General features: G+C 40.5%; 1 protein-coding gene across 1 annotated transcript in view; it reads right to left on the minus strand.

Moving 5' to 3' along the window:
* The window catches only part of ITPRID1 (ITPR interacting domain containing 1), a 60,534-nt gene extending 42,880 nt beyond the window's left edge, over window positions 1-17,654 (minus strand). The window contains exons 1-6 of the mRNA XM_065399122.1: window positions 17,486-17,654; window positions 15,747-15,795; window positions 10,573-10,616; window positions 7,401-7,452; window positions 6,288-6,374; window positions 5,484-5,686 (exon numbers count right to left, since the gene is read on the minus strand). Coding sequence (XP_065255194.1) covers window positions 5,484-5,686; window positions 6,288-6,374; window positions 7,401-7,452; window positions 10,573-10,616; window positions 15,747-15,795; window positions 17,486-17,639 — 589 coding nt within the window. The 5' untranslated portion in view covers window positions 17,640-17,654. The remainder of the gene's footprint in view (window positions 1-5,483; window positions 5,687-6,287; window positions 6,375-7,400; window positions 7,453-10,572; window positions 10,617-15,746; window positions 15,796-17,485) is intronic.
* Window positions 17,655-25,594: the final 7,940 nt, after the last annotated feature.

Raw genomic sequence — 25,594 nt, forward strand, 5'->3', positions numbered from 1 at the left:
AATCCTTACTCACTCAAGTAATCCTTGCCCATGCATGCAATCCCACTGAAGACAATTAGACTACTCATGTGAATCAGGGCCTATTCACATTATAGCTGTGAGATCCGGATAACAGTACAGTTATCCTCACAGCCATTTACAACACAGCTGAAATCTGTAATATAGATGAGACTAAGTCAGGGGTAGTCATTAGGCGGACTGCGGGCCAAATCCAGACCACCAGATGCTTTTTGAATTAACCCCGAAATCTTTTTATTTACTACTTATCATTATTGTTATTGTTTTCTTATTATTTTCTCTGGAGCCTGGACCTTGACTATACCTTGACCAAGAAATGTAGACCTTGACAAAAAAATAATGGACTACCCCTGCCTTAAGGAATAGAGATGAGACACCAGAATTTGCAGTTGTGTTGTAATTGTCTCAGGATAATAATGTTGCAAACAAGCCCACTGACTCAGTTATATTGCATGTGTAATTTGGGCAGTGTCTAAGAATTTGTAAGGTCGGGTCTTAAATAGCTGAGAGGGAAAAAAAACACATTTTAGTTTATCTTTACCTAAGTCCCAAGGTAAATTGTCTAGAAGACTGTGCTATAAGGATTTCGAATCTCATAAGTGGCCATCACGGAAATGAATAAGGGGCCTTTGGCGTTTTTAGTGGTGACTGGAAATTTTCCAACAAAATGTTTTTTAAATGGAACATGCGGTTTCTGCAAAAATATTTCCATTAAAAAAAAATTAAGCAAAATCTAAATTTTTCTTTACCCTTTTGAAAATCAAAATGAAATATTTAATTTTGGTTCATGTCATCTTGGTTTGTCGAACTGAAATGCTTCATTTCAGATCAGCTCTACAATGATGCACTGCAGTCTCCCCTGATTGAACTGCTATGATGGATCATGGGAGTCATAAGACAACAGTATATCTGAGAGATGTAGTCTGGCTGGGGACTCCAGCCCATAAAAAAGAATGGGTGCATGAGGCACCCAAACTACAACTCCCATGAGGCACCACGGAAGCTCAGGAGGACACAGATGAGTGTTAAAATGAAAGGAAATTTTTTAGATTTGTGAATGTTGAAATGTTTTCTTTGGATCAAATTAGGCCTGTTGATTAATGGCAATTAACTCACGCAATTAACTCAAAAAAAGTAATCGCGATTAAAAACATTAATTGTCATTAATCACAGTTTTAATCACAATGTTAAACAATAGAATACCAACTGAAATGTATTAAATATTTTGGATGTTTTTCTACATTTTCATATATATTGTATTCTGTGTTGTAATTGAAATCCAAGTGTATATTATTTTTATTACAAATATTTGCACTGCAAAAATGATAAACAAAAGAAATAGTATTTTTCAATTCACCTCATACAAGTATTGTAGTGCAATCTCTTTATCGTGAAAGTGCAACTTACAAATGTAGCTTTTTTTGTTACATAACTGCACTCAAAACCAAAACAATGTAAAACTTCAGAGCCTACAAGTCTACTCAATCCTACTTCTTGTTCAGCCAATTGCTAAAACAAACAAGTTAGTTTACATTTACAGGAGATAAAGGTTTAAGAATCTGAACTGCGTTCCAAAATATGAGAGGGATGAGGTATGGAGCATGCTTTCAGAAGTCTTAGAAAAACAACACTCCAATGCAGAAACTACAGAACCTGAACCATCAAAAAAGAAAATCAACCTTCTGCTGGTGGCATCTGACTCAGATAATGAAAGTGAACATGCGTCGGTCCGCATCATCAGTATGGACGCATGTCCCCTGGAATGGTGGTTGAAGCATGAAGGGACATATGAATCTTTAGTGCATTTGGCACATAAATATCTTGCAATGCTGGCTACAACAGTGCCGCGAGAATGCCTGTTCTCACTTTCAGGTGACATCGTAAACAAGAAGCGGGCAGCATTACCTCCTGCAAATGTAAACAAACTTGTTTGTCTGAACAATTGGCTGAACAAGAGGTAGGACTGAGTGGACTTGCAGGCTCTAAAATTTTACATTGTTTTATTTTTGAATGCAGGTATTTTTGTACATAATTCTACATTTATAAGTTCAACTTTCGTGATAAAGAGATTGCACTACAAGACTTGTATTAGGTGAATTGAAAAATACTATTTCTTTTGTTTTTTTACAGTGCAAATATTTGTAATAAAAATAACTATAAAGTGAGCACTGTAGACTTTGTATTCTGTGTTGTAATTGAAATCAATATATTTGAAAATGTAGAAAACATCCAATATTTTAAAAATAAATGGTATTCTATTATTGTTTAACAGTGCGATTAATCGCACGATTAATCACGATTAATTTTTTTAATTGCTTGACAGCCCTCGATCAAATATGTTGAAATGAAATGTTTTGACCTTTCTGAATCCTAATTTTTTGAACTTTCCATCTCACAAAAAAATATTGACATTAACAAATTTTGGTGTATTGTGATTTTCCCTGGGACAGAAATTCTAATATTTGAACAGCTCTAGGAATTTAAAACAAAACAGAAACTGATGATGGATCTTAACACATATGCCCTCCTTCTCTTTAAGCAACCTTTCCTCTGTTCCAGTGAGTCACACAATAAATATATTGCACTCTGGATTTTATAGTCAAAATATTAAACTATCTTTCAGGGATAGTTAGAAGAGCTTCAGAAATGCAGTATTTAACATATGCAGAATATGATACAGAATAACTTGGGGAACCTCCAGATTGATGATCCATGAGTACAAACTATAAAGTTTCTCAAATCAGACATGCACAGAGAATCAAAAAGGAGGAAGAGGAAAACAGACGGGAAATGGAGGGAGTGAGAAAGGAGAGAAATTCGACTGACACGTTTTTCTTCTTCTAAAGACTTGTGTTTTCTGGCTATTCATTCCCAGTAAAGTCCTTTCCCATCTGAGGATGACTTGAACTAGCTAGGTTTTCTAAAGAGTTCAGCTCCTATTTAGACACCACAATAAGTAGCTAGATTTTCAAAACAACTCAGCATTTTTGGTGCTTAGCTCTTATAAAAATCTGGCCATCTGTGTCACAATGGGAGCTGCTGAGCTATTCTGAAAAATCAGAGCTGAAACCTTGGCTCCATTGAAGTGAATGGGAGTTTGGCCATTGATTTAGATGGAGCCAGGATTTCACCTCTGGCTTTTATTTAGATGCCCAAAGGATTGCTGAGCTCTTGAAAATCTGGCTCAGTGACTATACAGAAAAATCAATTACTACCAATCAAACAGAAGCATCAACAAATAATAACCAACTGAGCAGCAAATGCATTTGAAAAGGTCAGATCAGCAATTAAACTGATCTAGAAACCCAGGAAAATAATAAATCTAACTTTACTGTGGAAGCCAAACCCACAGTTTGTTCTCCCACCAACAGGGAAACCCAAATAGAAAAGACTTCACTGGGAAATTAATAACTGGGAGATTTAAAAAAAACCAACAAACCCTAGAGAGACCACTCTGCCTAGTCAGACAGACAAATCTCTTCCTCCTCTGTCATCCACTCCTTTTCTCTCTTCCAAGCTAGAACTTAATCCTTTGCTCTTTCGTTCTGATCTCTTTTCCTCTTCTCCTTCACACTTTCACTTTTCTTCTCCTCCTTTAATCTGCCCTTCCTCCTCACTCACTCCTTTCACTCTCATTGATTTTCTTCTTTCCCTCTCCTCTCCTCCATCTGGGGAGTTCTCTTGCTCACACACCAATCTTGTTGATGTGTGGGTTTGCTGTAAACATTTAGATGGGCACACGGGTCTATGAAACATTTTCTGTAAGGGTAGACATTTCGGTTGCATTTCTCATTCGATAATGTACGGCTTACTTGATGAAGTTTCTGAATAGAAAGGCAGCCAACATGTATGAGCTCCTGCCGCAATGAGCATCTCATGAGCAAACTGAAGTTCTTGAGGTCATCTGGCTATCATTGTGCAGCAGACAGGAGTGGAAGTTGTGCAAGAATAAGAATTGCAGACTTGGGAAGTGTAGTCCAGATTTTAAAAAAAATGGAAGGGGTATCTGAGCAACAGGAGGAGGAAGGGAATAGTGTGATCAGTTGTGTGTAGCATATGTACTGAATAAAGTTGGTAGAAAAAAGGAGGGCAGTGTGAAAAAAATCCCCCTTTCCTTTGAAAAAATCAAAATCTGTAATTTCAAAATTTGAAAAATGTCAACCAGTTCTAATGTTGAGCCTGAAGAACAGATCCTCACTGCTCTGCTAGTGGCAGGGTGTAGTGCTGGGAGGGTGTTGGAAGAAGATGGATTGCAGTATCTTGACACCACAGAGCATTCCTAATTGCATGAGAAAGGGCAGCAAGACAAGAATGAGTTAAGATAAGTGACGTAGTGAAGTGATCTATCTACCTCTGGTATTTATGGGGCACAAAACACCAGTTACTTGAATTATACTAAGAAACATGGGTCCAGATTTTGGTAGCTTTACTCATGGTAGATACTTTAACACTTCTTCATATGTAACTCCATTGGCTTCAGTGGGACTATTATCCGAGTTATGTAGTCTTCAGCATAAATATGGGGGAATTTGTATTAGAAATTGGAACATAGAGATTACAAGGTGTGCTCATAATCCTAAAATCCTGTCTATACTAAAGAGTAATTGATTGTAAGGTCAGAAGGGAACATTATGATCATCTAGTCTGAATTCCTGCAAAAGACAAGCCTGTGAATTTCATCAAGTAATTTCTGCATCAAGACCATAACTTCAATTTGAGCTAGAACATATTTTTTAGAAAGACCCTTCAATCTTCATTTAAAGACTTCAAAATACCACATCGGTAGGTAGATTGTTGAAATCTTCTCTTCCACATCTCATCTTCCACATATGTACCTTTAGACTGTGATCAAACCACCTCTTAACCTGGTCTTTGATTAGTTACATGGATTGATCTTCTTAAGTTTCTCACTCTAAACCAGGTTTTCCAGTCCTCAAATTATTCTTATTGCTCTTTTCTGAATCCTTTCACATTTTCAATATCCTTGGAAGATAGAACAACACTAGGTGCAAATATGTTAAAACACTGATTGTCCAAATATGTGTCTCCCAGACCTATGCTTAAAAACAAAGAATCTCTAACATGGCTTTATCATGGTTCTCCTTTGGTGTAAAGAACTTGTCTGTGAAGTGCACGGTGTATTGTTGATTCTATATAAGTAATAAATGCAATTTAAAAAATAACAGCCCAGATAGCAAATTTTAACATAGTTGTAGATGATATTACATCTTAGGGCCTGTTTACCCTATAAAAACAGTTACGTTAGAAGACCTGGTTAGATACATTTAAAAAATCATAATTGTATTAACCATTTCAGGAAGAAGTTATGCTGTAAGTTTGCAGAACTGTGTTTATGTCCCCCGAATATGGTCCCAGGTCTCATTAATTTTCCCTCTCAAGGTCCTCTCCCTACCTCCACAACCCCCACTTTATTTGCTGTTGTTGCATCTCTGACGAACACTTACCATATAAATTGGGATTCTCAATGTCCATACGCTGCTTTTGAGCTTCCAGAAAGACTCGGATGTTGATTCCTTTTGCTACTGAAGCATTACTGATGAATCGAGAAGGGATTTTAGTGCAAATGTCAGGTTCTTCTGTTCCAAACCCCAAATCCAGCAGAATCTCAACTGGATCCTTTTCCCAGAGCTCCAACCATTCAGTGATGCTGTGGATAAAACAAAGACAATTCATATCACTGTCCTGACATTACCCTTCTTTTTGTTTAGTTATTACATGGTTTTGCCTTTGCTCAGAAATTCTATTTCCTTCCTCCATCTCACTCTCCCCACACTACTCCATTAGTGGTAGTTATATTCTTACAGTTCAGAGGCACATGATTTTTTCTCCCAGGGATGCATTAGACTGGAAAGATAAGGCGGATCTAGAGTACTCAGCAAGAGGAACATATGTAGAAGTTGATATTCCTATAGATTGAAATCCTCTTTCTATCCTTGATAGAATAGATAAGACAAATGCTACAGCAATTCAGCCTTCCTCACATTGCCTTACAAACATGCCTCAATTCTCACCTCTGATGTCAATGGAAAGCTTTGTATCAGGTGCCTACTAATCAGTGGAGGGCCATTTTGTTCTGATTGAAGTGAATGAGAGAACTCCCATTAACTTCAATGGGAACAGGATTGGGTGCCATGTATCTTTATTCTTTACACTCCATTTATTGGGTTTTTAATCCTCATATATTTGTCAGTCTCTAAACGGGACTAATCCCTACCGCTTTGGATTGAAAATATCTGGAAACTACTAACCTTTTCGGTGCACTAGGAAGAGAATGGGACGAGTTGAAACTGTTCCATCTTGACATAACAGGAGTTTCTGAAAACTGACGCAGAGATCTACAGGAGTTGGAAAAAGTAACAATGAAGTGTGTTTACTCTTGGGGTCCTTTGGGATGTCATTATGATTTTTTTCCAGAGTAAACATTTGCATTTTGTCTTAGTTTATAATGATACATAATATCAAGGCCGTAGAAGAAGAGCATGTATGATACTATGGCAATACACTTATTCTCAAGAACAGTATGTTACAGTAGGTGTTAGAATGTAGGTGTTAGGTACCAGTAAATGCTAATTATAAAGGTGGCAGAATGTCTCGCTTTTGACAGATGGTGAATCTTTGGGGAACCTTTAGGGAGCACAGTTTCTCTAGCCACCTACTTCTAAAGGATATAATTGCTGTTAACAAAGTTTCAGATAGAATAGGCTCACTAAGTAGCAACAGCAGAAACTACATTTCAAATTACATCTCAATTCTTTACATAGTTAAGGTTTCTGACTGTATTTGTAACGAATAATCTGGATAATAATGCTTGTTTTTAAGGAGCTATTCATTGTAGAATGAACATTCTGTAATCTGGTAGTCTTTTTCTAAGGCACAAATTTAATGCTTCTGTAATAGATGGACTTCGTTTTACTCACATGTACCTAAGGTGATTAGGTTCATTAATATAGTTATGGATGAAAAGTTGGTCCATTCTCTATCCTTCCAAGCTGCCCCACAAGATACAGCTTAAACAAGATTTAAATTTTGCTTATGTCTTGTACTAACGTACTAATGTTAAAAAAACCAAAACAACTACACCTCTACCCCGATATAACGCTGTCCTCAGGAGCAAAAAATCTTACCGTGTTATAGGTGAAACTGTGTTATATCGAACTTGCTTTGATCCGCCGTAGTGCGCAGCCCCTCCCCCTCCCAGAGCACTGCTTTACCGCGTTATATGCGAATTCGTGTTATATTGGATCACGTTATATCGGGGTAGAGGTGTATCTACAGAAAAAACTTTGTGGTTTCTTTGAAAATATTAAATATAAAATTCCTTCCTTTATATCTAATATAGCCATGCATTGTCTGAAACCTACCTCATATAGCTTTGCACAGTCATTTGCACCATTCCTGGGTTAGCCAAGGAAACTGCAAATAAGAAAATACATTTATATTTGTACTCCTAATACCTCTCAGGACAGAAATGTTGTCAAACTAGAACAAACGTAAGTTTTATTTTATTGCATGACCATGTTATTTTAGCAAAAGCAGCAAATATGTGAAAACTTTAACTTCATTGTCACACAGATGTGAGATAGGACCCCACAGAGCATGTTAGCCACTGATGATCAACCTACCTAAGCACTGAATTGGGTTCAGTGGTAAGGAAAATAGATAACATAAGAACAGCCATACTGGATCAGACCAAATGTCCATCTAGCCCAGGATACTGTCTTCCAGCAGTGGCCAATGCCAGGTGATTCAGAGGGAATGAACAGAACAGGTAATCACCAAGTGATCCATCCCCTGTTGCCCATTCCCAACTTCTGGCAAACAGAGGCTAGGGACACCATCCCTGCCCATGCTGGCTAATAGTCATTGATGGACCTATTCTCCATGAACTTATCTAGTTCTTTTTTAAACCCTGTTATAGTCTTAGCCTTCACAACATCCTCTGGCAAAGAGTTCCACAGGTTGACTGTTGAGATGTTTTTGGATGTGGTGCACCACTAACAGTATATACCAAACTCCTTATATTTATGTGGAACAATTCTTAAATGAGTTTCCTTTTTTGTTGTAAAGATTCTGATCCCCAAGCTTTGTTGAAGTTTTGATTTTCACCTGAATCAGGAGGACTAAATTTTCATAGGGATAAGAGTATCCACACAGGGGGCTATACTAGCATAACTATATCTATTTAAATTCACACTTTATCTTATACTGGTATAACTTTCCAGTGTAGACAATCTCGTAACATCAGATCCAATGCCCAGTGAAGTCAATGGAAGTCTTTCCATTGACTCTACTAGGTTTTGGATCAAATCTGTAATGTGTTTGGGGAGGAGCTAAAACAGTCACAGAGCAGCTGAAATAGTTTTTGTTAGAGAAATAGTCTGGCTATGAACTGGAAGTATTGAACACTGGTTACTGGAGTTCCAGGGTGCTACAGTTAGAAGTTATAAGCTACACTTTGTTTATACCATCTAATAACCTTGCTCACTACTGTAAATAAGTGAGATTAGGATACAGTGTGCTGTGTCAGTATAACTCATTGCTCCTCCCAACAATGAAATAACACACTCATGGATTCGAAATCTTCCTTGCTGCTTGGAAGTTGGGGCAGAATATTTTCCTGTGGTTAACAATAGATGTCGTTCTGTGGCACATGCCAATATCTTTCTACCTCTTTTCTTGAGATTTAAATATTTGCTTTCTATTAACAAAGCTTTGTCTACAAAGAAAGGAAAAAGCATCCTCATGTTCTCTACTGGATTACTTTCCTGCTCATAAATCCTAACACAAATTCTTGTGGTTTACTCGCTGCAAAGATAACCAACAAAATTATGAACAAAAAGGATGTTGGCATTCTGTAATTGCTATGGCAACATAAACCAGAACCTCTAATAGCAAACTCTGTGCTCCATTTGCACAAGAATCTGCTACTTGTCTCATGACACAACGTATACTCTTTTCCGGTTTCATGCAATCAAAAGCTGGAGATGCACTATAAAAATGCTGGGTGCCTGTCAAAGGCAAAAGAAAAAAAAATGTGGGAAGTTATTAGAACTCTTCCTTGATAGGGCTTGCCAATTTTTCCTTCTAAAAGAACTTGATGCCCTGCCAACAGAAATTTAACATTATAGTAAACTCCTCAATAGTGTGTGTTACTGGGATTGAAACAAACACATGCACCATCAATGTAAAAATACAGCACTGTGGAAGCTGCTGCTGCGTGTTAATTTGAAATGGTCGTAGCTTTCAGTGTTTTGAGTAGCCATGGAACATAACTAGTCTGTCAGCAATAGGCTTAGACACAACATAGAACCATTTATCTTTGCATCTGAGGGTACCTGCTGAGTAGACTTTCATCCATAGGTGAGCTCTCCACTTCCCTTTCCTTCTTGAGCCTTAATCAGAAGATCTCCAAACCGGCAGAGTGGGATTGTAAGGGGATATATAGAAAGAGAACCTACAAATTCTCAAACTAAGAGGCCATAAGGTAGTGTGATGGTACAGTAGGTACGCTTTCTGATCTCTAAAAATGCATTTATTCTAGACTCTGAAAACATTTCATCTGATTACTGAGCTGGAATATACTTTTGGGAAAATAATGCCCTTTAGAAATCAGTCAGAAAAAGCTTATGACAACAACACAAAACTAAAAGATTTTTCTAAGCCGACAACAGTGCTAATCGGTGCTGTGTTCACAGGCAAAGATGTACTTACATATGTGCAGTAAAGAATACATTTTGCAGGGTTAAATGTAGTATCTAATACTTGAAAGGGACTAGGACACTTTAGCAGCACAGAAGATGCTGGATATTAAGAGAAGATAAGAGGAAATTTCATTTTGAAGTTCTATACCTCTTAATTTTGAGCAAATAGGAAGTTGAGAATACCATGTTAGAATCTGAGCAGCATTATTAAGCAGTTATTTGGATCCACAGCAGGTACTCAAGATTTGAAAGCTTTGGTGGACTTACATATCTGAAAGGGAACAAGGGGTTGGATTTTTTGGCTCCCCTTCATGTTCCCCCGTCACTGACATAACCCAGAGATCTATTACCCTCAGTTAACAAGTACATTAGGAGAAATGTCACAATCAAAGCAAGAATTAAAGCAGATCAAATCAAACACCACAAAAACTCGGTGGGCCAGATTGTCCACTGGTAGAAATCTGCATAGGTATCTCCATTGACTTGAGTGGAGATACACAAGTTTACATCCACTGAGGATCTGGAGATTAAAGAGGTCTCTGCTGAGTACTAGTTTGGGAGTCTTCTGATTGAGACTCCAGAGGGAGAAGGAACAGAGAGTTTACCTATGGATGAAAGGCTCTACACAGCAGATGCAAAGACAAATGGAGAGCTGTGCCTTTTAGTATTGTACAAATGAACAATTCTTCAGAGGAACAAGACAAATGGTGAAACGTTTACTGATTATTTATTAATCATGGATGTGCTATCTGATGCAGAATATCTACCATTACTGACTAAAGTTAATCCTTTGCCCAGAGAGGCAGATGTCCCAGATTTTTTATGGTTTTACCTGCTTTTTCTCTGTCTTGTTGTAAATCTTCACTTGTAGATAAACTGTAAATATAAGATGTGTTTTTTAAAAAGAAGGAATTAAATCGCCATTAAAAGCATGATACTCAGCTGATCCTACCCTGGAGGTCCATCAGTACTACCCATCTGCATTGTTGCACTGCTTTAAAGATTCAAAGGCCAGTGTTTAAGTGGTTACTTCTTATGCAGGGAATTATGACCCATCTGAGGGAAGGGAGCAGAAGGAGACTCCACCGATTGGAAGGCAAAAGATGCACTGTCCTAGGGATGGGGGTTCCACGACCACCACTCCCAAGAGGAGGAGGAGGGTGGTGGTGGTCGGAGACTCCCTCCTCAGGGGGACTGAGTCATCTATCTACCGCCCCGACTGGGAAAACCGAGAGGTCTGCTGCTTGCCAGGAGCTAGGATACACGATGTGACGGAGAGACTGCCGAGACTCATCAAGCCCTCGGATCACTACCCCTTCCTGCTTCTCCATGTGGGCACCAATGATACTGCCAAGAATGACCTTGAGCGGATCACTGCAGACTACGTGGCTCTGGGAAGAAGGATAAAGGAGTTTGAGGCGCAAGTGGTGTTCTTGTCCATCCTCCCCGTGCAAGGAAAAGGCCTGGGTAGAGACCGTGGAAGTCAACGAATGGCTACGCAGGTGGTGTCGGAGAGAAGGCTTTGGATTCTTTGACCATGGGATGGTGTTCCGAGAAGGAGGAGTGCTAGGCAGAGACGGGCTCCACCTAACGAAGAGAGGGAAGAGCATCTTTGCCAGCAGGCTGGCTAATCTAGTGAGGAGGGCTTTAAACTAGGTTCACCGGGGGAAGGAGACCAAAGCCCTGAGGTAAGTGGGGAAATGGGATCCTGGGAGGAAGCAAGAGCAGGAGAGCGCAAGAGGGGAGGACTCCTGTCTCATACTGAGAAAGAGGGACGATCGATGAGTTATCTTAAGTGCCTATACACAAATGCAAGAAGCCTGGGAAACAAGCAGGGAGAACTGGAAGTCCTGGCACAGTCAGGGAACTATGATGCGACTGGAATAACAGAGACTTGGTGGGATAACTCACATGACTTGAGTACTGTCATGGATGGATATAAACTGTTCAGGAAGGACAGGCAGGGCAGAAAAGGTGGGGGAGTTGCGTTGTATGTAAGAGAGGAGTATGACTGCTCAGAGCTCTGGTATGAAACTGCAGAAAAACCTGAGAGTCTCTGGATAAAGTTGAGAAGTGTGAGCAACAAGGGTGATGTCGTGGTCGGAGTCTGCTATAGACCACCAGACCAGGGGATGAGGTGGACGAGGCTTTCTTCTGGCAACTAGCAGAAATTGCTAGATCGCAGGCCCTGTTTCTCATGGGAGACTTTAATCATCCTGATATCTGCTGGGAGAGCAATACAGCGGTGCACAGACAATCCAGGAAGTTTTTGGAAAGTGTAGGGGACAATTTCCTGGTGCAAGTGCTGGAGGAACCAACTAGGGGCAGAGCTTTTCTTGACCTGCTGCTCACAAACAGGGAAGAATTAGTAGGGGAAGCAAAAGTGGATGGGAACTTGGGAGGCAGTGACCATGAGATGGTCGAGTTCAGGATCCTGACACAAGGAAGAAAGGAGAGCAGCAGAATACGGACCCTGGACTTCAGAAAAGCAGACTTTGACTCCCTCAGGGAACAGATGGGCAGGATCCCCTGGGAGAATAACATGAAGGGCAAAGAGGTCCAGGAGAGCTGACTGTATTTTAAAGAATCCTTATTGCGGTTGCAGGAACAAACCATCCCGATGTGTAGAAAGAATAGTAAATATGGCAGGCGACCAGCTTGGCTAAACAGTGAAATCCTTGCTGATCTTAAACGCAAAAAAGAAGCTTACAAGAAGTGGAAGATTGGACAAATGACCAGGGAGGAGTATAAAAATATTGCTCAGGCATGCAGGAGTGAAATCAGGAAGGCCAAATCACACTTGGAGTTGCAGCTAGCAAGAGATGTTAAGAGTAACAAGAAGGGTTTCTTCAGGTATGTTAGCAACAAGAAGAAAGTCAAGGAAAGTGTGGGCCCCTTACTGAATGAGGGAGGCAACCTAGTGACCGAGGATGTGGAAAAAGCTAATGTACTCAATAATTTTTTTGCCTCTGTCTTCACGAACAAGGTCAGCTCCCAGACTGCTGCACTGGGCAACACAGTATGGGGAGAAGGTGACCAGCCCTCTGTGGAGAAAGAAGTGGTTCGGGACTATTTAGAAAAACTGGATGTGCACAAGTCCATGGGGCCGGATGCGCTGCATCCGAGGGTGCTAAAGGAGTTGGCGGATAAGATTGCAGAGCCATTAGCCATTATTTTTGAAAACTCATGGTGATCGGGGGAGGTCCCGGATGACTGGAAAAAGGCTAATGTAGTGCCCATCTTTAAAAAAGGGAAGGAGGAGGATCCGGGGAACTACAGGCCAGTCAGCCTCACCTCAGTCCCTGGAAAAATCATGGAGCAGGTCCTCAAGGAATCAATTATGAAACACTTAGAGGAGAGGAAAGTGATCAGGAACAGTCAGCATGGATTCACCAAGGGGAAGTCGTGTCTGACTAACCTAATTGCCTTCTATGATGAGATAACTGGCTCTGTGGATGAGGGGAAAGCAGTGGATGTGTTATTCCTTGACTTTAGCAAAGCTTTTGATACGGTCTCCCACAGTATTCTTGCCGCCATGTTAAAGAAGTATGGGCTGGATGAATGGACTGTAAGGTGGATAGAAAGCTGGCTAGATCGTCGGGCTCAATGGGTAGTGATCAATGGCTCCATGTCTAGTTGGCAGCCGGTTTCAAGCGGAGTGCCCCAAGGGTCGGTCCTGGGGCCGGTTTTGTTTAATATTTTTATTAATGATCTGGAGGATGGTGTGGACTGCACTCTCAGCAAGTTTGCAGATGACACTAAACTGTGAGGCGTGGTAGATACACTAGAGGGTAGGGATCAGATACAGAGGGACCTAGACAAATTAGAGGATTGGGCCAAAAGAAACCTGATGAGGTTCAACAAAGACCAGTGCAGAGTCCTGCACTTAGGACGGAAGAATCCTATGCACTGCTACAGACTAGGGAACGAACGGCTAGGTAGCAGTTCAGCAGAAAAGGACCTAGGGGTCACAGTGGACGAGAAGCTGGATATGAGTCAACAGTGTGCTCTTGTTGCCAAGAAGGCTAACGGCATTTTGGTCTGTATAAGTAGGGGCATTGCCAGCAGATCGAGGAATGTGATCGTTCCCCTTTATTCAACATTGGTGAGGCCTCATCTGGAGTACTGTGTCCAGTTTTGGGCCCCACACTACAAGAAGGATGTGGAAAAATTGGAAAGAGTCCAGCGGAGGGCAACAAAAATGATTAGGGGTCTGGAGCACATGACTTATGAGGAGAGGCTGAGGGAACTGGGATTGTTTAGTCTCCAGAAGAGAAGAATGAGGGGGGATTTGATAGCTGCTTTCAACTACCTGAGGGGGGGTTCCAAAGAGGATGGAGCTCGGCTGTTCTCAGTGATGGCAGATGACAGAACAAGGAGCAATGGTCTCAAGTTGCAGTGGGGGAGGTCTAGGTTGGATATTAGGAAACACTATTTCACTAGGAGGGTGGTGAAGCACTGGAATGTGTTACCTAGGGAGGTGGTGGAGTCTCCTTCCTTGGAGGTTTTTAAGGCCCGGCTTGACAAAGCCCTGGCTGGGATGATTTAGTTGGGAATTGGTCCTGCTTTGAGCAGGGGGTTGGACTAGATGACCTCCTGAGGTCCCTTCCAACCCTGATATTCTATGATTCTATGATTCATTAAATAGATATGGTAGGGGGATGCAGTTTCATAGAAAAGTACAGCACTAGGCATTCAATGTATATTAGAGCTGCCATGTATGTATGGTGGTGAGGAAAATGTTCCCTGTGCCCAACTTAATTTCTACTAGTACATGCCCCCTCCCCCACTCCCCAACATTCAGAGACCTTAATTAAGCACTAAGGGTCCAATCTTGCAGTCCTTGCTACAGGCAAAGCCTCTGTTTATGTCCCTGAAAATTTTGCCTAAGTAAAGCTTGCAGTTTATGGCCCTAAATCTATCAAGGACTAAAATTATGGCTTCCCCTGTGCACATGGACTAGTGAGGGAAGAGGTTGAACAAAGCCTTACCCTTTTTAGTGCACCCACACTGGAGGCAGCCATAATCTGGTTCCCACTAGATCCAATATGTGTGGTGGGGTGGTCACTAGCTTGCAATACTGTACTAAATGACCAAGTGGGGCATGGCTGGGTGGGACAGGTTGGGTGGCACAGGCCATGGTGATGGTCCTGCCCACGCTAAGCCTAGAAGGTGCTGGCATGCTTCCTACATCCTTTTATACTCATCACCATGCCTCCAGACACTGTTCCTAAGGCTGTGCCATTCCTTCTCCCTGGTGCAATTCTGCCTATGAAGAGGCAGAATGTAGTTCTAGCTACTGAAATACCGTATCCACAGTGCTATAGGCTACAACTGAGCAAAATTCAGAATTTATGTCCCATGGGAAATTCCAATATTTGTTTTCATCACAAATTGGATCAAACAGCAAAACCTTATGGAATAAAATATTCTGAAAAATGTTGATTTGGAAATGTTGAAACATTTCACTTTGCCATTTTCTGTAGAAACAAAACATTTCAACAGCCCCGAAACTGAAGTCTGATGCCTCTATTCTTTTCTATAAATCAAACTCCCTCAGCAGAGAACATCTCCCATGATCCACCCAAATCACATGACTCCCATGATGCATCACACAGTTTGGTCAGAGGGTTATCCATACTGCATTATTGAAGGTGTAGCCCCCTAAACCATATGAGAGAATGGGAAAGTGCACTACAACTCCCATGAGGCAATGCACCATAATAGGGAAACATAGTTTAATGTTGAATTGATTCAAAACAAAACATTTTGAACACACCTAAAAATCAGATATTTAGTTTTGATTTTTCCAATGGAAAATTAAAAATTTTCAGCAAAATTTCAATTTTCCTGCAGAAAATTTCAATTTTTCAGAAACTGCATTGTCTGTCAGAAAATCATCCCAATGGAAAATTCCTGGCCAGCTCTACTGTTGCTATCACTAAGTGCACAGGCATAATTCGAGGATGCAGGAAATACTTATTCAATAACATGACCAAAACTTACAAGAACCCAGAATCCAGCCAGTGGCGAATATTTTCTTCTTTAGAATCTTCTAAAAATAACAATAAAAAAAAGATATAGGGTCATTGGCTACAGTTGCTGATTGGTTTATAGCCCTTTACCATATGACTGAACTGCTTCATTTCCCAGTGCCATTAATCCCAGAATTTGCAAAAGCTATCCAGGGAAAGACTGCCAGTAATTTCATTTCAATAACTTGAGTTCTTTCTAAATGAAGTTCCATTGTGCTAGGCACTATACAAAAACATAGTAAGAGACAGTCCCTGCCCCCAAAATGGTACAATCTAAATGGAGAAGATGAATAAAAGGTAGGAGAAAGGAAGGATTATTATACCTATTTTACATATGGGGAAACTGAGGCACGGAGAGACAATTATTTAATTGCTAAAAATGCTACAATGAAAATCTGATATGTATTAATGCTTTTTTTTTTTTTTTTTTGCTTCTTGATGTTCAGATAAATCATCAGTTTAAAAAATAGCCTAGCTGTCACTACTGAGTCTTTAATTAATTAGGGGATTAGGATTAAAGTTCATTGGAAGAGTATTCCCTGGAAGTTTGTGCGCTGTCAAATGTTAGACACTGCATTCACCAAAATATAAATAAGAGATGGTCAGAAAAATACAACAAAAATAAAATTTTAACAAAACCAGAAATTGGGGTGTGGATTTGTCACTCCCCTGAGAAACATAGTTAAATTGACCTAATTTCCTAGTGTAGACCAGGCCTAAATCAGTTTAAAGCCTATTCAGTGCAACATGAATGTAAAGAAGGCCTAGGTTTGTTTTGCATCTTTTCCCACTGTGCAGGCACACTAACAGATCAGGGCCTAAAATGGAAACAACAACAAAAACAAAAAACAAACAAACAAACAAAACCCAACCCCAAAACAACACACACAGATTCAAAGAAACTCATGTTTAATACATCTTACAAATCCTGGTTGTTTCACAATATATCAACCTATAGACAGAGCTCATCCTTTAGCTCAAGTGGGAGAGGCCTGCATTTCCGCAGTGTAAGGTTTGGGGTTAACAAAATAGTTTTAAAATAGTAGATAAAACACTGATACCTCTTTTAGTCAATAAACATCAACCAACCAAAAAATACTCTGAAACAAATCAGCCTTAAAAAGTAAAAGGAGAAGTGCCAGGGACTACATGACTCCCACTATGGACTTTGCTATTCCTCTCAGTTTTACATGGAAGGGGCTCAAATCCTATGGTGATAGCTGACAGTATAAAACCTTAAAATAACTAGAAATGAAATATAGAATAGAGAAGGGATAAGACTGGGGATCGATCTAATGGGAGCAACTGGCAAATATAGCAGTCAGGCAAACTCAACAAAAATAAAAGGACTGCTTTTATTGTACATTCATATACTCCCCACTTAAGGCTCTTTGGTACTAAAAAACTGTGTGACATTCTTGTTTATAACTTGTATCACCAGAGTTATTAGGAGATAATGCAATAGTATTAATGCTTATTACTGTGTAATTGTTTCCACTGGAGTTTGCATATTGTGTACCATGGAATTATTGTAAAATGACATGATTATCTCAAGGTAGCCATGTGACTATAAGCCTGATCTTACTTCTAGTGCAGTGTGTGCCTTAGTACTCATGTCATTAGTGCAGTCACTACAATGCAAGAAAAATGCCATTATCCTCTGTCATAATAGGCTTTTAAGAATCCAGTAATGCCATTCCCAGGTCTCACCAAGCTGTGAAAGAGGAAGAGGGTTGTCTACTACAGTTGGAGTCAGAGAATCTTCATCCAGGTGAGTCCATGATGCTTTGGCAAATAACAGGATATCCCTCTTGTTCATTTCAAAGGTACTGCTGGTCCCATGACAGTAAGACTCTGAAGCCATCCCAGGGTGCAAGTTTGTGAGCTAAGAAAACAGATACAAAGAAAATCATGTTTAATACATTTAACAAATCCTGGCTGTTTTACACTATAGCAACCTATAGACAGAGCTCATCCTTTAGCTCAAGTGGGAGAGGCCTGCATTTCAGCAGTGAATTTAAGGCACTGGACTGGAATTCAGGATACCTGGGTTCAATGCCTGATTCTACCATAGACTTCCTGTATGAACTTGGGCAAGTCACTTCACCTCTCTGCGTCTCAGCTCCCTGTCTGTAATGTGGATATGTTTGAATTGGAAGGTTTTTGGGGCAGGGACTGTTTCTTACTATGTGTTTGTACAGTGTCCTGTACCATGTGTCCCTGGTCTCAGGTGGTCCTGTAGGGTGCTACTGTAATACAAATTTAAAATATCTTTGCAATGGGCATTGCAGGCACATCTTACTCTCTACCAAGCTTAGCATAGTTCAGCTGTTAACCTTCCACATTTCAGTCCAGCAAATCACCCATTAAGTCTGCAGTAAAAAAAAAAAAGTGGCCCTGACTCAACCTTCCAAGTCCTGCTGTTCAATCTGCCCACAGCGCTCCAATGCAGCAACGTTCTAACAAAGATCACTGTAGTCATGAATCACATTTTCAACAAGATTGTTTTTTCAGTGTGTGTGTGTGATGACAGATGGAGGCCAGACTGCATCAAAGATTTTAAGAGAGGAGAGAGGATTAAGCCCCGTAAGAGCAGTTTTTAAGAGCTTTTTTTATCATAAGAGACAGAGAGAAAAGGAGAGGAAGGGGAACATTGGTTAGGTTGTCTCTCCCATTTTTTAAATTAATCTGGAGATTTTTTTTCTTTGTCAATGACAACACTGGCTTGAGAAAGGCACAGTTTAGCAGGCATTGGGAAAGTCTCCCCTCCTTGCTTTGCTAAGGCACTTCATTTCTATCCACAGTCTCCCCCAGGAAATCCAATCTCTTCTCGTGCAGAGAATCTGCCCAGCAAGTGGCATAATAGCCAACAGTGGGGCAGTTTAGTGACACTTATAGTTTCAAAGCCTAAAGATCCCTTTCAAAGTTTGTTCTGTTAGAACTACACATAATAAGCCTGGAACTGAATGTAACTGAAAAGGCAGGAGCCTACCCAGCAAAGTGTCTGTAACTAGGGTGTAAAAAAATCTCTCTGTTGTCTGTCTTTTGTGGATGCTTTCAAGGTAAATGAACTGGGATTCTTAACATCCTTTGAAACCACTTTTTTTTGTTGGCTGAAGCTCATTCATGGAACATGGGCTTACATGACCTGGTCTACCCATTGAGTTCTTTCCTTTTCAAGGTGACTTGGGCACTTCCGAAAGAACTAGAGAGTGAAGTCCTCTATTTATGCAGAGAACAGGCCTAGTACAGACAGTGCCAGCGTGAGCTTCCTCATGCTGTGCTGCCAGTGTGCTCCTACCTTTTCTTGGAGGGAGTCTAGTCCATTCAGACTCCTTTTGTCCAGATTATGGCAGGCAATGGAGAGGGACATAGTGTGGGGGAAGGGAATGGAGAGAGGGAAGAAGAGAACAAAGGAAGCATTTCTCCCACACACTCACACCTTGTGCACAGTCCCAGTCCTGGCACTCTGCGAGGGAAGTAAATTAAACATTCCTAACAGCAAAAAACATTTGGCTCTGTTTCCAAGTGAAGATAATCTGGGGTAATCACACTGGGTACAGAGTGACCTCCCTCTCTCTCTACTTGGAAACATAGCAGTGTCCGGGGGGATACATGTGAGGTCTTCTCTATGTGAGCAGTTTTGGCCAACACATTGCAGGAAGACAAGGGTGAAGGACAGAGCTATGTATGCCTTTCCATCTCTGCTTACCTGCTAGGCAGGGGAAGAGGCGGAGGCAGAGAAGTGGGCATGCAGTGCCCCCTTAGCCCTATGCCTACAGGCCCAACCTCCATAGAGGCTGTGCCAGCGTATAAGGCAGGGAGATCTAACTTCTCCTTACACTCATGCAAGGCTACACAGCCTGCCTCGCTATTGAGCCCATAGTGAAGATATGGGACTACAGGAACTACTGCCTGCAAGGAAGTGGAATCTTATGCTTGTCAGGAAAAAAAATGCTGTGAAAAATGCTTGGAAAGTAGGACACACAAAGGATGTAAATCCACACCTTTTACAATGTGGAGAGGAGATCTCCTTTTTCTCACCATTTTCAGCAGAAACAGAAGGTGAGATGCTGTGACACGGAATGTCTGAGGATGAAGGACAAAAATTCAGATATAGCTTAGTTCAATGTGCCTATTTTCAAGTTTTGTATCTGGGGGCCTGATTCTCCTGCACCTTGTGTTGTCCTTTTTACCTGGGCAAAATGGGTGTAAAATACTACCAAATCCAAACTGGAGTATATTGTACCCATTTCCCCCTGGTGTAAATGACTACACAAGGTGCAGGGCAATAGAGAATCAAGCCTTATATCTGGAGATGTATATAGGTAACTCCCATTAACCTTAATTATTCTTAGCAACATTAACTTCTTTTCCATGGATAGTGAGTCATAGAATGAGTCATAGAATATCAGGGTTGGAAGGGACCTCAGGAGGTCATCTAGTCCAACCCCCTGCTCAAAGCAGGACCAATCCCCAGACAGATTTTTACCCCAGTTCCCTAAATGGCCCTCTCAAGGATTGAACTCACAACTCAAGAGCTCCTTTTGATTTCATATTAATTATAAAACATAATGATTAATCTGATAAGATACATCTTTTCAGACAAGAGTGTCCTCTTAATCACAGTTTGGGTGCCAGAGCCACTCATCATCTGTGTGTTTTAATTTAATTGATCTCCAGAAGTAAATTTAGCTCTGCAAATCTGTCGATGAAATGAATGACTGGCTAGTTTCCATGTTCTGTGTGTTTTGTTCATTTGATAAACACATTGGGAACATCTTGGAGGCTCTATTCACAAGGAAGGCAACAAGGTAGAAGTTAAAGACTCTTGTGAATGAGCTATGTACACAGGTTCTTAACTACACAAAGTAAATAAACAAACAAATAAATACATCTGAAATAAGATGTAGACAATTTATGGCAAGTTTTCAGGATGATCAGTCTCAGTTAAAGTTGCCAGCACTTAGCAACCCCATTCTCCTTGCCACTGACAATATTTAAATTATTATTTCACAAAAACAAGTTACTCTGGAACGCCTTTCATCACACCACATTCATCATGGTGTGCGATACGTACACGTTAACAAACATTTAAAGGAATTAGATAAATACTTGCCAGGTATGAAAACTAGAAATTAGTTGACAGAAACTAATTATTAATGTAAAGATCTCCAAATGGAAAAGTAATGTGCCGGAAGGGTCAGTCTCTGGAATGGATATCATTTAATGTTTTTATTAACCATCCAGAGAAAGGATAGAATTCAACAGTCATCAAATCAACTGATAACAGTAAAATGGAGAGGTTTGCATAAAACACAGCAGGACAGAAACAAACTACAGGACAAGAGCAACACAGTGGCTTGCACATAATGAAAATCAGTACTGATAAATGTAAAGCTAAGCTCCTAGGAAAGTGACATACATCACACAGATACAGATTAGAAGACAGCAGCAAGTCACAGACACTCCAGTTCAGCTAAGCACTTAAGGACAGGCTTAACTTTAAACACATTAGTAATTCCATCTCCATTCAGCAAAGCACTCGAGCATGTTCTTGGGGCCAGAATGATTTATGCATTATAAGAGCAAACTAAGCATACTGTTGCAATCCAACACCATTGTGGAAAAAGCCAATGCTATTTTCAGACATATGTGTTGGGATCGCACAACAAGTTATGTATATCCTGGGATGTGTAAGTGGAATACTATATATAGTTCTAAACTGATCACCTGCATTTAGGAAGGATTAAAAAAAAAAAGAGAAACCCCCACACAAAGATGGCCTTTGCTATTATTACTTTGAAAGTATTTATAGAATAGAATCACGGTCATCATCCTGAGTCTTCTCTCTTCTCTATATACCAATATATAGCTCCATTAGGTGAATGGAGCACAATATACATAACCTAGTAAAAAAAGAAAGAAGACACAGGATGCACAACGTCCGGAGTAGAAGGGGAGCGACATAGGTTGTAGCATGCACTTTCCTCTACCAAAGCCCTGCCAGCTCCAGGGAGATGAGCACCAGCAGTGACCAGTCCCAGGAGGGTGGGGGGTAAAAAAAGATTTCTTGCACCCTCTTTCCCCTCCCACCCCAGGCACCTGTGCAGAACTGGTCACAATCTAGCCCTAGAGACGGGATCACACTGGAATCTCAAATTCAAGCCTCCCTCTGCCAAATTTGAATTGGAAGAGGGTTTCACCTTCAAATTTCTGGATTTGAACCCACGATTACAGTTTTGGTTCATATCTAAAACTGGAAGGGATTCATTTTCTGGAACCTGTTCCCTGTTTGGAGGTGGACCAAGATGGTGGAAATCTTGTGACAACAGCCAACCTACATACACAGTGGAACAATTTTAGAAGGAGAGGCTAAGGGAGCCCCACATCAGAATATCCCTGAGGGGTGGCAGATCCTTGTTCCAATCCAGTCTCTCCCTCTGGCAGAAGGGGTATTTGAATCTGGGATCTCCCACATCCCATGTGAGTACCCTAACCACTGGGCTAAAAGTTATGAGGGACGACTCCTCCTTGTTTCCCCCAACCTCCAGGCCATTTTGTGTACGCTCGCCTTCAGGGGCCTGATCCAGTAGGTGAGCTCAGAGCACAGTGATCAGGTCTGTCCCACAAGTGAGTTAGGCATAGGAACACCTATCTTCTCCCAGTTTGTGCATCACTCTGGGATTTAGGTATCTGGATACCTGGTGTGGTCTGCAGTGCACACGCTCAGAGGCAGAAAAGTAGGTGTCTAAGGACTGTTTACTACAAAAATTTAGGCTCAGTGATTTTAGATGCCTACAAGATTCAGGGGCAGCTGAGCAGGGGCTATGAGATTCCCAGTGAGGGCCTGATTCTGTGATTTAGGCACCTAAAGCGGCAGTTAGGTAATATGTCTTTTTGTGAACCTAGCCCTCTGTGCCTCGATTTCCCCATGTATACTAAACTATTTTACAGAGACACTGTGAGGCTAAATTAATTGTTTGTTAAGCGTATTGCAATCCCTATGTGACGCTGCTGTAGAAGTGTAAAATATATACTGGGGACTAAAATAATAATAATAATAATATGAAATAATTCCATGGTATGAAATAGAAAACTTTTTAAAAATACAGCAGTTACTCAAAATGGAAAAAAAGTTCAAATAATGCCTTATTTTTATCATGATTTTGTAGATAAAAATCTGCTGTGAATTACAGGTCACAGTGAAGTCAATGGCAAAACTTCCATTGACTTCAGTAGGGCCAGGATTTCACTCCTGTTCTTATTAAAGTAGAAGTACTAGTGCAATGTAAGACAATTAATGCAGCTCTTTGTGAATGAATTCTGTGACGGAAGCTGAATCATATCATAATGTTAAATTTTAATCATAATGATTTAGCTCTTAATTGAGAAAACGAAGCATAGCAGATGATAAGAACCAACAGCACCCTCCCTCCCCAAAATTTTCCATTTGAAACACAATGTAAAACTGTACAGAGAGAAATCGTTGAATTTTAAACCTCTTTAATATTGTCACAAAAGGGAAAGTTTGAAAATTTAGCACAGAGCTCATCACTCGTGAAACTTGATACAACCTGTTAACTAGAACAACTTATACAAAAGCAACCTCCTCAAAGGTCTAGCAATTCATTCCATTTGACCAGATTCCATTGCCTTCATTAATAACATTTCTTGGTCAAACAAGTACAAGCTACAAGGCTGGGAAAAAGCTAAAGAAATCAAGGCTACAGTTCTTTTAACTGGAACGTAAACCAGAAAAATAAAAACAAAACAGCATTTTTTCCATTACATGGGAAGAACAGAAGGCATTTTGTAGTATAATAAAAACAGTTAGCTGCGATCTAACCTGTATTGCTTGCTCCAGCTGTTAATAAAATGGAATTGGTGTCTGGGTGCATCTACATCTGTGCTGTGCTACTCCCTCAAAGACTGAAAAACCAAGACACAGGAACTTGTGCTCATGGGTTGGCTCTCCAGCCCCCATTAAACTAAAAAACAAAACAAACAAACAAACAAACAAAACAAAACCAACACGAAGGGCCAAGAAAGGCTGTTTGCCAACAAGTGGTGTTTGAGTTGACAGTTAAGATGGATGATTGTTTGCTTATCCTCCCTGCCAAAGGAAAGTAGGAACAATGTCTAATCTAGGTTCTAATGATGAGAAGACTTAAAAAAAAAAAAAAATCACAGAGTGAAGGGGGGTGTGAGAGAGAACTGAGACAAATAGAAAAAGTAGAAACTGCTTTATTTGCCTTTATTTTTAAGAAATGTATTCCTGTCTCTTTAACACAGTGTGACCCTTTGGCATATGCACAAGGGGAAGGATTACACTTTACTAAGGAAGTAATGCAAACTTGTCTTCATTTGGTTACCATGGATATGGTTCTCTTTGATACAAACCCTCCCATTTGCATTGCAAACAATCACAAGCAATGAAGGACACAGAACTTGATATTCAGGATGCAGAGCACCTGAACGTCCATGTAAAAGCTCACAAGTAACAAAAGCCAGACCTGTAGACCTGCATTGGTACTTAGAATACAAAAGTTGAAATAAAGGATTTAGGTTTCAGATTCTTAAGTAACGGGTACATTTGATCGTGCTTGAGACTCTGTAACCAGCAAATGACATTTCTACTGATATCTAGTTTTGAATTGTAGTTTCAGGTTGTTGTTTTTTCCCAATTTAGTAGCTACTTGGCACCAAGTTATATAAATCATTTGATATTTTCAAAGTACTAGATTTCTACCAATACTGGAATGGAAATGAAAGTGGCAAAGTTGTATTTTTATTTTTATTATTGTTATTTGTTATTGGTATTAACATCATGCCTAGGAGCCCTAGAGACAGACCAAGACCCCAGTGTGCAAGATGCTGTACGAGCTAAAAGAATAAATGCAAAATCCCTTAAACAGAGCTACAGGGATCCAATCTGAATGCATAGTAGCAAATAGCAAAGTGAAAAACTGTGTCATTTGCCCCAAAAAGGAACGGCACATAATTGATTACTAGTAATTCTGTTTATCAACTAAAATGTAGCCATCATTATAGTCATTAAGTCCAGCACATCATTTTTATTCCATGTGATACCAGATACAAATGGTCCAATCCTGCTCCCATTGATGTAAATAGCCAAATTCCGATAGATTTCAGAAGGAGCAGAACTGGGTCCCAAATTTGTCAGTCCATGTCAGTTATTACAAGAACCTATTAAGGGTTTCTCATTTCAAAGGATCTGATACAGTTTTAAAAGGAATTTTATACAGACATTTGGCTAAAAATGCTGTTTAGTCACTTGGGGTTGGATCGTGCCGTCTTTGCACTGGGAACACAGCAGTCAGATCACCCCAAAGGAAGCAGAAAGTGAGGGGGCCTCCCTGAGTTCCCCCAATGTATAGGGGAGCACACAAACTGTTGCATCACTAATAGCTGCAGCATGATCTCCTTTGCATGGCCAGCCAGCTTTGCCAATGTAGGGTGACCAGATGTTCTGATTTTATAGGGACAGTCCCGATTTTTGGGTCTTTTTCTTATATAGGCTCCTATTACCCCCCACCCCGTGTCCTGATTTTTCACACTTGCTGTCTGGTCACCTAAATGTAGGTGGAGCAAGGAGGGCAGAGCCATGGCTGCCTAATCTCCACCCCTTCCCTGCACCATTTGAGGTACTGTCTTCCCCCAGAGGAGTAAATTAGGGCTGCAATTCTGCCCAAGCCTTACATGTGCCATGCAAGGCAGAGGAGGCGCCTCCCTCCCTCTCAGATACACCATTGGAGCCACAGAAGAGCTGTGCAGAATCTAGCCCTGGGAAAAGAA

Source organism: Emys orbicularis, chromosome 2 (assembly GCF_028017835.1).
Source record: "Emys orbicularis isolate rEmyOrb1 chromosome 2, rEmyOrb1.hap1, whole genome shotgun sequence".
Taxonomy (NCBI): Eukaryota; Metazoa; Chordata; order Testudines; family Emydidae; genus Emys; species Emys orbicularis.